Source organism: Gavia stellata, chromosome 27 (genome assembly GCF_030936135.1).
Source record: "Gavia stellata isolate bGavSte3 chromosome 27, bGavSte3.hap2, whole genome shotgun sequence".
Taxonomy (NCBI): domain Eukaryota; kingdom Metazoa; phylum Chordata; class Aves; order Gaviiformes; family Gaviidae; genus Gavia; species Gavia stellata.
The window spans coordinates 4,905,448-4,919,394 of record NC_082620.1 but is presented as its reverse complement, the minus strand read 5'-3'; the positions used below and the strand labels follow the sequence as shown (position 1 = coordinate 4,919,394).

Sequence of the window (13,947 nt, the reverse complement as noted above, 5' to 3'; positions counted from 1 at the left end):
ACAGCTGTAACTGGAGCAATGGAGCCAGGGGTATGTTTTCTAGCTGGCTGTGAAGGTATAAATCTGATGAGACACTTTTCTGTCTTGTCTCTGCCTGCAAAAGGTTTAGATGATCATGTTCATTCTCATACCCAAGATCCATGTCTCAGTTGTATGGTCATGAAACTGCCATTTTAAAATGGTGTGATCATGCCAGTGCAAAGCGTAGTGAGACTGCAACTGCACCAGTATAAAAAAGCCATGTACTTTTTCCTCTTACTGTCAAAAAATGGCTGGTTTTCCTACACAGGTAAAATGAAAAGATATAAATTTATTGACCTGAACCAAAAGTTTTTAAAGGAGTTAATTATCTTGTGTGTTGTGAAGGCTATGTTCCAACTAAACACAACTTAAGAAAATGAAATTAAGAGAATGAGATAGCCAGCGTAAGAGCTTCTGAGATAATACTTGATGTAATGATAACGGCACAATGGTTTATTAACTTGTTCCGGATTATCTCTCTTGAGTTGTAAAGTCATTGCTGTGTTTCTAGGTATAAGAACTAAATGTGTCAAACAACTTTATTTTGGATTAGAGAAACAAGAATAAAAAAGAATGAGCAAAGGGGCTTTTTGGTCAGGGAGACCAGCTGTTACTGGCTGCAGTGGTTTGAATGGGTACTGGGTGGAGAAGGCCAGAACGGGTGCTGACATGCACTCTTCACTGACGGAAAGTTGCAGTAGGCAGAACACAAACCCCACATTGTCTCCTGGCTGCATACACAACCATGAGGCAGCATCTAGACTGGCTCATGTCTAGACTCAACTTTAAGGGCTAAACTTCTTCTTCCCCTGTGTTGTTTTATCAGACCGTTTGTCTCCCAGTAGCTCATTAGACCCTAATTTAACTCTGTTCATGAGAGTGGTGGTGCACATGAGTCATTTAAGTGCAGCGTATTAAAGAAGAGCCTGTGTACTGGAACTGCCAGTGGTCATACTTGTCTCTTGAGCTGCTGTGACAATATTGACATGAAGCAATGCCAAGACAGCATACTGCCATTTGAGCAAAGTCCCAAACAGGAGGCTGTTGAAGGCAGTACTTAATTTGCAGGCACATGTGTTCGTTTGTAGCCAGCACTGAAATTTGTATTAAAATGGATTTCAGTTTCACAGTCTAAAGGCATCGACACCCCCTCATTAACTCAACTGTGGGAGCAATGCTTATGTTACTGAAAGACCTTGGGCACACACTGTCTTCCACTTCTTGATTTGCATAAGGAGGCTGTAGTCTTTTCAAGAACCCCAGTTACTACCATATTCAAATCATGGAGGGGAGGAGAGACTGTTTGGTGCAGGATCCAGGCAGAAGTCCCTGGCTCTTCCGCCATGGGAGAGCAGGTACCTGGCATTGTGTTTTGCAGTGTTATAACATGGATTGACAGATTTTCTTTTTTAATCCTGTCCTCTAGTGTTCCTGGGTCTACCTCTTCTCTCCCAAGATGCTGAGGAGAGTGCTGTGTACAGTGTTGTTCATGGGAGCCTTCCCATCACTGGCTGAAGTGTCCCAGGGTCACATCTCAGTGGTCTTGCTGGGAGCCACAGGTGATTTGGCCAAGAAGTATTTGTGGCAGGGTCTATTCCAACTCTACATGGACCAAGTGAGCAGTGGCCACAGCTTCACTTTCCATGGGGCTGCACTGACGGCTCTGGAGCCAGGGCAGAGGCTGATGTTTGATGTGCTGAAGAAGCTGGCCTGTCCCCCCGATGAATCTCCCAACAGGTGTGCTGTGCTCAAGGACCAGTTCCTGAAGCTGAGCCAATACCACCAGCTGAAGACTGCCGAAAACTACACTGTGCTGAACCGAGAGATTGAGACGCTGCTTCGCCAGGAGGGGCTGAAGGAGGCTGGAAGGATCTTCTACTTCTCAGTACCACCATTTGCCTACACAGAGATTGCCCGCCACATCAACAGCAGCTGCAGACCGCCTTCAGGAGCCTGGCTGCGTGTGGTGTTGGAGAAACCTTTTGGCCATGACCTGGAGTCAGCCCAGCAGCTGGCTGCAGAGCTGAGAAGCTTCTTCAGGGAAGAGGAGATGTACCGGGTGGACCACTACCTTGGCAAACAGGTGAGCAGCTCGCAATGCACAGCCCCCTGCCAGGTTGAGGGACTTAGTGGCTGGGAGAGTGCTGGATGTCAGCTCTGCATCTGAGTGTTGTTCCCCTCTCAGATTTAGGCAGAGCCACTGAGTGTGCTCCCAAGCCTCCATTTGCCTATGGAGTCCTGTACTGTTATTCTTGTCTTGTGCTGTGCTGCTGTCCATCCTCTTACAGAGAAGAACTGTGCAGACCAAAGCAGGGCTTTCTCCCGTTAGAGCGATGAGGGTCCCCTCTCCAGAGGGAAGCCAGGGTGCAGGGATGAACTGTGTGTGTGCATGAAGGAGAGATGCAAAATTCATCTGGTCTTTTCACCAAGGTCAGGGCTTTGATTTCGCTGAGTAAGCAACGCCCTTTCCCTCTCAAAGTTCTCCGGTCTTATTACCCGCAGGCCTCTCTGCTTAGCCGTGGCTTCTAGAAGCAGTTTTTAATTTGATATGATATGGAGCTGATGGGATGTTAGTTTTGCTGGGATGCTTAGGAGAACGTTTCTTCCTGCCCTGTGCTCCACTCGGGACATGGAGGACTGGCTGCTGCAGGGACAGCTCAGGATGTGTAGCTGCATTGTCCCAGAGGGAATGTGTTCAAGGACATGCCATCCTTGTTTTAGAGGAATGTGATGCCACATTTTGAAAGTAGCCTGTTCCAGCTGTGACACTGTGGCCAGATTTTACTCAGAAGGTTGCATGTCCAGCTGCAAGAAAAGCATCTCTACTAAGAGGGGGGATTTCTTCTCTTTTTTTTGTTTTTGTTGTTTTTTTTCCTCCCAAAAAGAGCAGATGGCTTTGGTGATAGAAGCATCTGATCTAATGTATTTCAGCACTTTGGAACTGTATGTTAGTCCCAGGAAGGTCTGACTCAGCCCTTTGTCCTTTGACTGATATAACCTGAGTGCCTTGCAGTTTGTAGTTCAGCCTTTTTCACATGAAACCTCAAAATGCCTCAGAAAGACCTTTAATGTCTGCTCTGTGCAGTCATTGGAGACCCCATTGTGCATCACTGCAGGCTCTCTTGCTGATTTTCTCTTCTCTGACCCACTCTGCTCTCTGCTGTGTGCCAGGTCTGCTGGCACTCCAGAGCTGGCTATATCCCAGTGCTGGATGGGGCAGTGAGGCAGAGATACTGTGGAAATCTGGTGAGATTTTGTTGGGTCTTTGATTTTTCCCTTCACAGGCTGTAGCCCATATCCTGCCTTTTCGAGATCAGAACCGACAGTTTCTGGATCCAATTTGGAACCGACATCATGTGGAAAGAGTGGAGATTGTCTTGAAAGAGACTGTGGATGCTAAAGGTTGGTGAGGCGAGTGTGCAGAGCTGGGGTGAATGAGTGAGAAGGAGAACTGGCAGGTTCATTAATTATGTGAAAGTGGCCCTTGAGGCAGTGCTGGTGCAGAAACAAAAAAGAGCAGATGTTGCTCCCTGGAAATAGAGAGGGACTGTTTTACGCTTCCTATGCTAGGGACTGTCTCACTTCCAGGTGGTGTTGCTGCTTCCAAGAGAAGATTCCCATTGCAGTTCAGCTGGGAGCAGAGGCAGAATCCCCCGCCTTTTTCTGCTGCAGAGCTTTGGAGGCATTGCACCTAGCTTTCTATCCCAAATCTTGGTAAAAGGCACTGGATTTGGAACTGATGCAATCTAAGGCCACTTCAGTTCAGTGCTGCAATAATCTGGCCTTTTGTATTCCTGTCCTGTTAGCTATCAAGCTCACACTGAGTATACATTTGTGCCATTCTTTAGAAGATGCTCTTGCATCTTTTGCCTGGATGTTATTCATATCAGCTAGTTGGTGTTAGTCCAGGTACCTAGGTCAGTCTGTGTTTGTCTGCCTGTTTCTTTCGCTTCCTCTCTGTAGTAAGAAAGAGCATTGCAGAGAGAAAATCCAAGGCCAGAGTTGCTAGCATGGGTCTCCTGCTGAAGGACACGGCTGCAATCTCTCCCTGCAATGCTGCAGCATCCGCTCTGCAGTGCTCAGCATAAAGCACTCTGAGCTGGACTGCCACCCGCAGCACTTCTCGGGATGTCAGGCGCCCTCAGTTCTGCAAAATCAGGATTGCTTCTCCACTCACTTTACCTCCTCTTCTGTCTTCTTCCTCCCTCCCCCCTTCCTCCCTCCCTTCCTTCCTCAGCCACCACAAACTCAATTAATGCAACTTTATCAAACTTGGAGTAATCTTTGGTTTGGCAGCCCAGATCTCACCTGGGCCTGTTTGTGGGAGAGGGATGCACTGCAGAGAGATTTAGGGAGAACAGTGTTGTCTGTGCATAGCCCCAGCTACACCCTGAACCCTCCCCGCTCTGAACAACTTCGTAATTTTTCATTTGACGTCTTTTTTCCCCTGTGTGGCTTCAGCTGGCAGCCTGGCTCCCAGCAAGTCTGCAGCATTGATTACATTAATGAATGTGCCTTTGGATTAGAGCAAGGGAGATAAATGTATCAATCAATAGGGGAAGCCTATGGCCGTGATGTAGACTGCAGTGTGCAGCCTGCTGCTGCTGGACTACAGAAAGGCATCTGTTTGAGTCACTTTATAAGTGCATTGTCCTTCTCCCCCTGTTCCCACCTGTGTGATAAGTCAGGCAGGGAAGGAGAAGCAGGGCTTTGTGCATGAAATTTGGTCTCTCAAGGGCATGGCTCAGCCAGAGCCTTCTGAGGACATGAAAACCAGGGGAAAAGAGGCAGTGAAGAGCACTGCTCATTGCCAGGGCCCAGCTTCAGCTGTTCTGTGGGCCTGGTGTGGAGCTATAGAGCTGCTGGGGTCCCTGCTCTGACCCTGCTTTCCAGCTACTCTGTCAAAGCTTTTTGCATAGAACTGCACGTTGTGTGGAGTCCCAGGTCAAGGTGCTGTGACCTGTGGGACAGGAGTATACAGGGGCCCTGCATTGTGCTGTATGTGGGAGGTTTGAGCTGATATTGTTGCCGGTCACTGACCACAGCTTCTGAAAGCACAAGCAGTCCCAGAAAGCAAAGCTGCCTTCTGCTCTGTGCACTCAGGAAGTATGAGGCGAGAGCATTATTCCCCACTGGGTTTAGGCTCTGTATGCACCCAAAAGGAGGATTATGTATGGCTCTGTGGAGGACAAGCAGTCCTGTGGGAACCTTTTATCCTTATTTTAGTAGCAGAGACATTTTGGAAGCCCCTCTGGAGGGAGAGGAAAGGCTTAGAATCATAAAATGGTTTGGGTCGAAAGGGATCTTTGAAGATCATCTAGTTCAACCCCCCTGTCATGGGCAGGGACACCTTTCATTAGGTCAGGTCGCTCAAAGCCCTGTCCAACCAGACCTTGAACACATCCAGTGATGGGACATCCACAACTTCTTTGAGCTTGATAGCTTCAAACTAATTGTTGGGCCAGGAGAAGAGGAGCTTGGTGCAAACCAATTAGGGCTCGTGCTCTTTGTTCTCCTTGGCACCCACGTTACACATGCAGAGGGCAAGGCTGCAAGAAACCCACACGAGTTTACCAGCATCTTACCTCCTCTTTGTCCTCAGGCCGCATCAGCTTCTATGAGCAGTATGGAGTCATCCGGGACGTGCTGCAGAACCACCTCACGGAGGCCCTGATGTTCCTGACCATGGAGCTCCCAGCCAATGTGAGCAGGGCCGAAGAGGTTTTGCAGTGCAAGTTGCAGGTCTTCCAGTCCTTGCGGGGCCTGGAGAAAAACAGTGCCGTGTTGGGTCAGTATCAGGCATATGCCAGCCAAGTGCAGGAGGAATTGCAGAAGGCACAAGACTACATCAGCACAACACCAACCTTTGCAGGTGAGAGTTTGGTCTGGAGCCTGGGGAGGGGAGTAGTCTAGAGCTGAGGAGAGCAGGAGATGCGAGTCCTTGCATGCTGATACCAGGTCCATGACTTTGGACCTCACTGCTGATTCAGGGGTGTCTTCAGGAATCCACCGGCATGGTAACTGGGAGCTGTAACAAGATAATACTGTTGTCATGTTAGTTAACTCATGATCCAATGAATGGGAAGCATTGCGTAAGAGCTAAGTCCCGTTATTCTTGATAAGATCTCTACGTTATTTTTAGAAGTGGCCTACAAACTCCTTTGCATTTTCATAAAGTCCAGCTGCTCTCTGCATCTGAGGGGTAAAGCATTGGCAGTTCTCTGTGATTAGTAGACCACAAGGCCATCTCTGGCTACAGTGTGTCTTCTGAACATTAAAGATTTTGTCTGAATGATATTCATGCTCAGAAACTGGTTTCCTGGAAGGTGAGGCTAATCAGGTAGGATACCTGGGAGGAAGCTCAGCAGGGTAGCTGGAGAGCAGTTAGTCCAGTCATGTCATGAAAGGACTGAATGTGGAGCAAGAGACACAGTGGATGCCAAGATTTCTGGGAACTAAGGAAGGAGAATAATGGGTAGGTGATAGAGAACCCCTTAAATCTGCTTGCTGTTCAGGTTTAATTTGGTAGCTGAGATCACTGTCATTTCAGGTGTGCTGATTCACAGTGACAACCTGCGTTGGGAAGGGGTCCCTTTCCTGCTCACTTCTGGGAAAGCTCTGGATGAACGGGTAGGTTATGTCCGTGTTCTCTTCAAGAACCGGGCCTACTGCACTCAGAGCGAGACTCTGAGGGATGCAGGGCACAGCCAATGTAAAGCCAAGCAGATCATCTTCTACATCGGGCACGGCGCACTCAACACCCCTGCGGTGCTTGTGAGCAGGAACCTTTTCAGGCCTGTCATGCCAGAAGGCAGTTGGAGAGAAGCAGTGGGTCAGTCAGACCTGCACATTTTTGGACAACCATTGTCTGATTACTATGTGTACAGCCCTGTGAAAGAGAGAGATGCCTATTCTGTCCTCATCTCCAACATCTACCATGGCAGGAAGGACTTCTTCATTACCACGGAGAACCTGCTGGCCTCCTGGGGATTCTGGACACCGCTGCTGGATAGCATTTCGCACCAGCCCCTGCGCCTCTACCCTGGGGGCATGGAGAACCAGCACCTCTTAGACTTTGAAATGGTGGGTGGGGAAGTGGCGTTCACGCTGGCAGAGCCAGTGGAACTGCTGAACCCCAACAGGCTGACACCAAGTGATTACAAGACAATCCAGTCCAAATTCCGGCAAAGTCCCCTGGTCTCAGCATGGTCTGAGGACCTGATTTCCCAGCTGGCTTCTGACATCGAGAAGATAGCAAGCAGGACTGTGGCACACTCTGGGCAGTTCCACCTGGCCCTCTCAGGTGGCTCAAGCCCAGTGGTCCTATTCCAGCGGCTGGCAAGACACCATTACGCCTTCCCGTGGAAGCACACCCACATCTGGCTGGTAGATGAACGCTGTGTCCCTCTCACCGACGCTGAGTCCAACTTCTTCAGCTTGCACAACCACCTCCTCCAGAGTGTCAGGGTGCCTTACTTCAACGTCCACCCTATGCCTGTGCACCTGAACCAGCGGCTCTGTGTGGAAGAGGACAGAGGCACGGAGCTGTATGCCAAGGAGATCATGGCCCTGGTGGCCAATGCCAGCTTTGACCTGCTGCTGCTGGGGGTGGGCACTGATGGGCACACTGCCTCGCTCTTCCCCCGATCTGAAAATGGCTTGGAAGGGGCTCAGGCTGTGGTGCTGACTGAAAGCCCTGTCAAACCTCACCAAAGGATGAGCCTTAGCCTGCCCCTCATCAACAAGGCCAGGCAGGTGTTTGTCCTGGTTTTGGGGAAGGGTAAGCACGACATCACCACCCTGCTCAGCAGAGTGGGCCATGAGCCAAGGAAATGGCCTATCTCGGGTGTCAGCCCCAGCTCTGGCCAGCTGGTGTGGTATGTGGATTATGAAGCTCTGCTTGGGTGATGCTTTCACAGTGTCCCTCCTCCCTTACAGCCTCGATTTTCGTACACAATGTCCATGTTTTTCTGTTGCCAGCAGCAGCTTCATCTCTGATGGACTCCTCTAACCTTCTGGGAAATCCGTGGCCTGCGGTGCCTCTGACATTTGAGCCCAGAAGGGAGCTCGGCTCAGTGTTCAGAGCTAAGTAGGAGCCAAGAGCCCAGTGCAGCGTTTCTGGCTCTGCTAGGGATTCTCACTGTGACATTGGACAAATTACCTCACTTTGAAGTGCCTCAGTTTTCCTTGTCAGGCCTTTGTGGTTATTAGCCTTTAACTACCTCGCAGGCACTACGGGAGACTTGTTAAATTAAGTATGTGCCAAATTTTTTTTCTTTGTTAATTCTCAGGCTAGAAGATGGTAATAACGTGTTCATCCTGTGCCCCGCTCAGTCTGGCTGCGACAGAGTTGTCGCCTCGGTGAAATGATGGTTCTGTGCACATGGGTCTGTAGTCTCGTACGTGCAGCCACCGACTATGGCTCTGCTCTCCTGGAAGCAGACACACCTATTTGCTTTTGTGGCATGTGGCCCCGAAATGCTGACGCTGATTTGTGAGCTCACTGCAGTCCCGAGTCTTTGCAAATTGCCCAGCAGCAGAGGCTGAGTTTATCAGCAGTAATTTGGTGCTTTGATTAAGTGGATAGCTGATACCATGGGGGATGGAGAAGGAAGACACATTGCTTTTTAGGCTGTTAGAATAATGGGGACAGGGTGAGGAATATGGCAGTTCACAGAGCTGCTATTTGCCTGCAGTGCAATAGTTATTGAGGGAAAAGCTTGGTGTTCAGAGTTGTTGTTTGGGTTTAGCCAGCAAAGAAATGTTTTCTTTAACTGTCTTTCTCTGTCTTTGTCTCTTTCTCTGAAATGAACTTTTTTCTGTCCTCAGAATTGAAGCTCGCAGTGTCATTCAGAGGCTTATAAAATTTCTACGGGAGGCAGCTTTGTAAGCTACCACGTATCCGTCATTACAGCACACATTACGGTGGTTACAGTGTTTGCGGATGGTGGTGGTTGGGTTTGAACTGAAGGACACTGACTGATAAGGGGAGGGAATTTTCTCTGTACATATCTCTTGGGCACACGGAACTAGCAAATTGCATTTCTGTGTTGACAGGACAATGTTAAGTGGTTATAGAAATGTATAGTGCCATTGCTCACAGGAAGGGTTGGAGACATCTCGTCCTACCTAGAGACCCCACTCTCCCCTTCCTAATTTTCACCTTCCCAGAATGCTGCCACACGCAACGGGTGTCTCGCTGCCTTCATGATATCCCCAAATACTCCGTTATCTTCTCTAATGGGTAATTTACCACAACACACCAGAGTGCAGCTTTTGGTAAGGAAACCAAGACAGTGCAAGATGGGAGAATCTGGGCTGATGGTCCATGCAGAGGCTAGAGGCAAACCGCTCGCCCGGGGTGGCACCAGGATGGGACAGAGCCCCTGCGGGAAGCTGGAACATGGATGTGGCACTGGCTGCCAGGAGAGAGGATTCTGCATAGGAGCGGAGGCCCCTTTCAAGGGGATTTCTCTCTCCTTGCGTATGCTGGCCCTGTTTTGGCAGAGAAGTAGCTGTGTGGGGGTGACCGGGCGGGAATGGCGGGGCCTGAGGTGACCTGGGGTGGGGGGCTCGGCAGGGGCCGTGATGCTGACGGGAGATGGCGCCCCGAGCCCGAGCAGCAGCAGCAAGTTGGGTGCTGTTCTTTCAGCAGGGCTGCTCAGAGGCCGTGCCAGGCTTGGCCACCCTTTGCAGCTCTGGAGCCTCACAAAGGGAAAAACAGGATCCTCAAGAGTTGGACCTGGGAGTCTGGTCACCCCTTAGGGACCTGAAAGCCTGCAGGGCTTCCTTAGGGAAGGAAGGAGACTTTGCTTTAGAAAGCTGGGCGATAGGCATTGGCTTCAAATCCTTCCCTGCGCGGGGATCTGCTGAATCCTAGGGATGAAGATGCAAATCCGGGTGCAAATAGGGGCTGCAGTATGATAGCACATGAAGCAAGGTGGGCAGGTCTATGCAGCCTGTGCTCCCAGGAGTTGTTGCCTTTCAGCATAATGCTTAATGCAGAAATCAAAATTGTTGTCCTCTGCTAATCGCACTCGATTAAAGTGCACTGAGCAAGCTCTTGAGAGCCTGTTACTCATCAGCAGTCCCTAGGCAAACAGAGCCGGGGAGAACATAACCTGGCAGAAGCTATGTGTAGTGGAAAAGGCCAAATTCTCAGGGACTGGCTGCGATTTCTGGCAGACACCCTCCCCCACTTTGCAGAAGGTCCAGAAAAGCTGCATTTTACATACTGTATTTGACTCAGCTGAGCTGAGCTGCACTGATGCGCATCACTTTGCTTTTGCATGGGAAAGGAGGGGAGTTGCGGTGGTGCAGCTTGCTCAAAAGCTCAAACACAGAAAAGACACAAGTGCCTTAACTGGTCTGGTTTGACAACCGGGGTGGCTGGTTATCCGTCTTCTGTGGGTGTTTGAATAAGTTTGCTCCTGCCTGTTTCATGGTTACAGGCAGGCTTAACCACCAGCACAAACACCAAAAGGTGAAAATACATCACGGGGGAAGAGAGTAGCATAGGAAAGTGGGAGGAAGGCGAGCACTGCAGGTTCCTTGCTGCAGGACTTGCTTGTCAAGTGGATATGCTGACAGTGGAGTCTGGAATAAGAGCATACGCCTAGGAGTTAACTGGAACAACTCTTCTGGAATAACTGTAGATTAGTGCTAGCAAACACTGGCTCCAAAATATACCACAGTGGCTGAAACAGCTGTGCAGAGGAAGATGTTTTAGGTCTGGTATGTCCATAAATTCAAACATCATTTTTCGGTTTTAAACAAAAATAGCCCTGTTAACTTCATTCCAGTTCTTGTGTATTTGGTGTGAGGGAGCAAGTTTTAATGAAAAATTGACCTATGTGAGAATAAATATATTATGAATGACAGAATTTATTACTACTTTATGGATGACTGTGGCATTGGTGTTTTCTTCTTTCTCCACACTTTATTTTTAATATTTGGCTGGCACCTTTTGAAATAAACCCTGATTTTTAGAGAGGTTTATTTGCACTTTTACATAAGCCTGTGTTTTTTTCCCAGAGAGCAGCAGCTGTTCTTTCCAGCTGAAAATAGGATTCATTTGTGAAGTCTCTGATGGGTCACCCCAAAATTCATCCTAGATTTTATTAAAATCCAGTAAAAGCTTACACACATTTTCCTTGGTGAACGTAGCTGTCTGGGTTGTTTGGGGTTTTTTGTAGAACTGTATTTTCTTTTTACACAGACATTCCTGTTAAACTCGTTAATACTTAGCATTTGTCAAATGAAACCCAAATATTTTTAAATACATAAAATTTGTGACTGGCAAGAGAGAGACTGCAGATGGGAAGAAGGGTTAAACGAGCAAGAACTCTGATGAGGAAGAATGGTAGAAATCCACTGGGCTATAGGCCAAGGAAGCAGTGCTATTTTTATTTTGTGAAAGCTATTAATAGGAGGTGTGCACCTTCTTGAGAGCTTGTATTAACCTTCCTTTGCAAAAGCAACTCCATGGAGTAACTTCTTATAGTCTGTTTCTCCCATAAGTGATTATTGATACCAATTTTATTTTTTTAAATGGCAAGTGCATTCCTAGAATTCAATGGTATGATTATATGTTTTACAGAAAACTAACACTGGAAGTAATTCATTTTTCACTTCAACTTTTATATATCAAGTTGTAAAATCTTGTTTTCCCATGAGTAAAGTTTTGTGATTCCTTTCATGTTGTGTAATGAATAGAGAATTATATTTATAAAAAATAAATAGTTTTTAACAAAAGTGTCTTTTAATTTCTTTCAAAGATTGGTGGTCTTTCTGGTTTTTTCCTGTCGTCTTGGTGAGTACAAAGAGGACAATGTTGAATTTTCTGTAGTGTGAAGCCAGCAGTCTTAAATGTTCACTCTGACCTTTTTTTGTGTATCATCCAAACAAGGCCAGGACTTTTCAAAACAGAGGAACAGCCAAAGCCCTTTTAAGGTGAGAAGATGGAATCACCCAGTGCTATGCAAGGTCCTGAAATCGCCAAGCCTTAGGGGAAAGTCTCCGCTGATCCACATTTACTCCCCGAGTTGCATTTCCATAGATACTATTGCCATAGTACAGAGTTGCTTAATAACATAGACTTTATAATACGGCTGTATTTTTAACTATAATCTGCTCAAGATCTGTGAGCTGAGATTATGCAGTTGGACTTCAAGAACGAGCTGTGCCATGACTCTGGCTAGGAAGGCACTACGCACGGTGCCAGCGCGGAGGCCCAGCCTCTGTTGAGCTGATACCCAAGTGTTCCTGTCCAGAACCAGCCACCTCCTCCTCCATGAAAGGAAGGTCTCACCTGGCACCTCCACTACATAGAAAGAAAAGGTGCAGTGGCCCCCAGAAAGGGGAGGAGAAGCACGGCAATTTCATCCCGTTGCCCTGGGGAAGGCTTCATTTTCCCGGCAAGAGGAGGATGGGAGGATTTAAATCAGATGTTTTCTTGCTGCAATCTTGCTGATTCACAAATACTAGTTCCCCTGAATGCAGTTAAAAGGGCACTGTCATTCACAGGCTCTTGTGGGTTTTCAGTGGATTCCCTGTGCCGCTAATGTAGCGGAGCATTTCTGTAGTACTAAGTGATGTGGGTCTTTTTCTTCTTCAGTGTCCAAACCCTCTCCGGTGCTCCCTTGGGCATGCGGGTACGTTGCTATGACGTGTGTGTGATACTTTCTGATGGCGATGCTGAGTTATCTAAGCGACCCATACATTTGAAGATGGCTGTGCAAGTGAGGAGATATAACAGTCATGTCATAGGGCTGGGACAGTATTTTCCCATCCAGGTCAGAAGTGGTTTAATTCTAGTTTAGAGAGAGTTTTGTTCTACTTCAGAGACCAGTGCACATCACTGAAGAGAGATGCTCCAAGCAGTTACAGAGTTAGTGAATCCTCCTCGAACACAGGGAGCAGAGGCAATAGTGGTAAAAGCAGCAAAACTTTCAGTATCTTAACGCTTTTCAAAATGCATTTTCTGGTGCTGTGCTTGACTTCTCCTTTGGCCACAGCTAAGGGCAGTCCTTAGTAGGATTTGTGCCTCCAGATTCATTGCCTGTCTTCTTAGTAGGGATTTTGTTTATTGCCTTCCTTTCCCCAAACAGATGACTGAAAATGTGGTTGTTGCCTAAAAAGGGGCAAGAAAGGAGATGGGGGGGGAGAGGGTGAAAACCAGTACATTTCAGGAGCCGGAGCGATTCTGAAACAAGCCGCCTTGTGAAATGTCTGTGGGTAATGTGAATCGATCCAGTTCATTCCAGCTGCTCCCCCTGCAGAGAGCTGGCATGCCGGCCTGTAGCAATGCAGCACCAAGTTCCCCTGCAAGCACCGCTGCAGACTGTGCCAGGCCTGTGCCCTCAAGCTGCTCCCCACGGCGGGACGTGTTGGCTCTCCTTTGACAGATTGCTCTACGGAGAGGAATTTCCCGCAGAAACTATGTCCTGGTGGCGCTCTGACCAGACATCGCCTCATTTTTTCCTTAAACAGGGCTCCCTTTTTGTAGGCATCTCCTTATCCACAAAACAATCTGGGTCTTGTGTGAATGATGTTCGGCTCTGAGCAGTGTTGCTGTTGCTGAAATGAGACCTGCGCACAGACACAAACTGTTAAGCAGGTTCTTTTCTGTAGATCCCAGCCTATTTTTAACAGGATTCAGACATTTTTTTCATGCTTTGCTTTTCTTACGTGGGCATATTTTATGGGCTGGCACAGTACTCTGTGTGTTTGAAGATTTGGGGAGGTTCTCCCCTGCTGCTGGCAAGAGAGGAGGAGGGAGATCGTGAGATGGGGGGGTGGAATGGGAGCTCAAGTATATGTCTCTGTCTGAGCTGTGCGGGACGGGAGCTGCAGCCGGTACCAAGTTTAGCTTATTTCCCCACATGAAGAAGGGAAACCTGGGGTCAGATGCTAGGGAAAAGCGCA

At 48.2% G+C, this 13,947-nt stretch overlaps 1 protein-coding gene across 1 annotated transcript; it reads left to right on the top strand.

Moving 5' to 3' along the window:
• The first annotated feature begins 1,477 nt into the window (after positions 1-1,477).
• On the top strand, positions 1,478-7,994 carry H6PD (hexose-6-phosphate dehydrogenase/glucose 1-dehydrogenase). Its single transcript, XM_009808156.2, has 4 exons — positions 1,478-2,104; positions 3,306-3,423; positions 5,624-5,893; positions 6,572-7,994. The coding sequence occupies exons 1-4, from the start codon at positions 1,478-1,480 to the stop codon at positions 7,927-7,929; spliced, it is 2,373 nt and encodes a 790-aa protein (XP_009806458.2). The 3' UTR covers positions 7,930-7,994.
• The last annotated feature ends 5,953 nt before the right edge of the window (positions 7,995-13,947 follow it).

What these genes read in the sequence shown, in the direction of transcription:
- H6PD (XM_009808156.2), top strand. Translation starts at nt 1,478, where the DNA reads ATGCTGAGGAGAGTGCTGTGTACAGTGTTGTTCATGGGAGCCTTCCCA. An exon ending in ACCACTACCTTGGCAAACAG is followed by an intron (nt 2,105 to 3,305) that starts GTGAGCAGCTCG and finishes TTCCCTTCACAG; the next exon opens with GCTGTAGCCCATATCCTGCC. An exon ending in AGAGACTGTGGATGCTAAAG is followed by an intron (nt 3,424 to 5,623) that starts GTTGGTGAGGCG and finishes CTTTGTCCTCAG; the next exon opens with GCCGCATCAGCTTCTATGAG.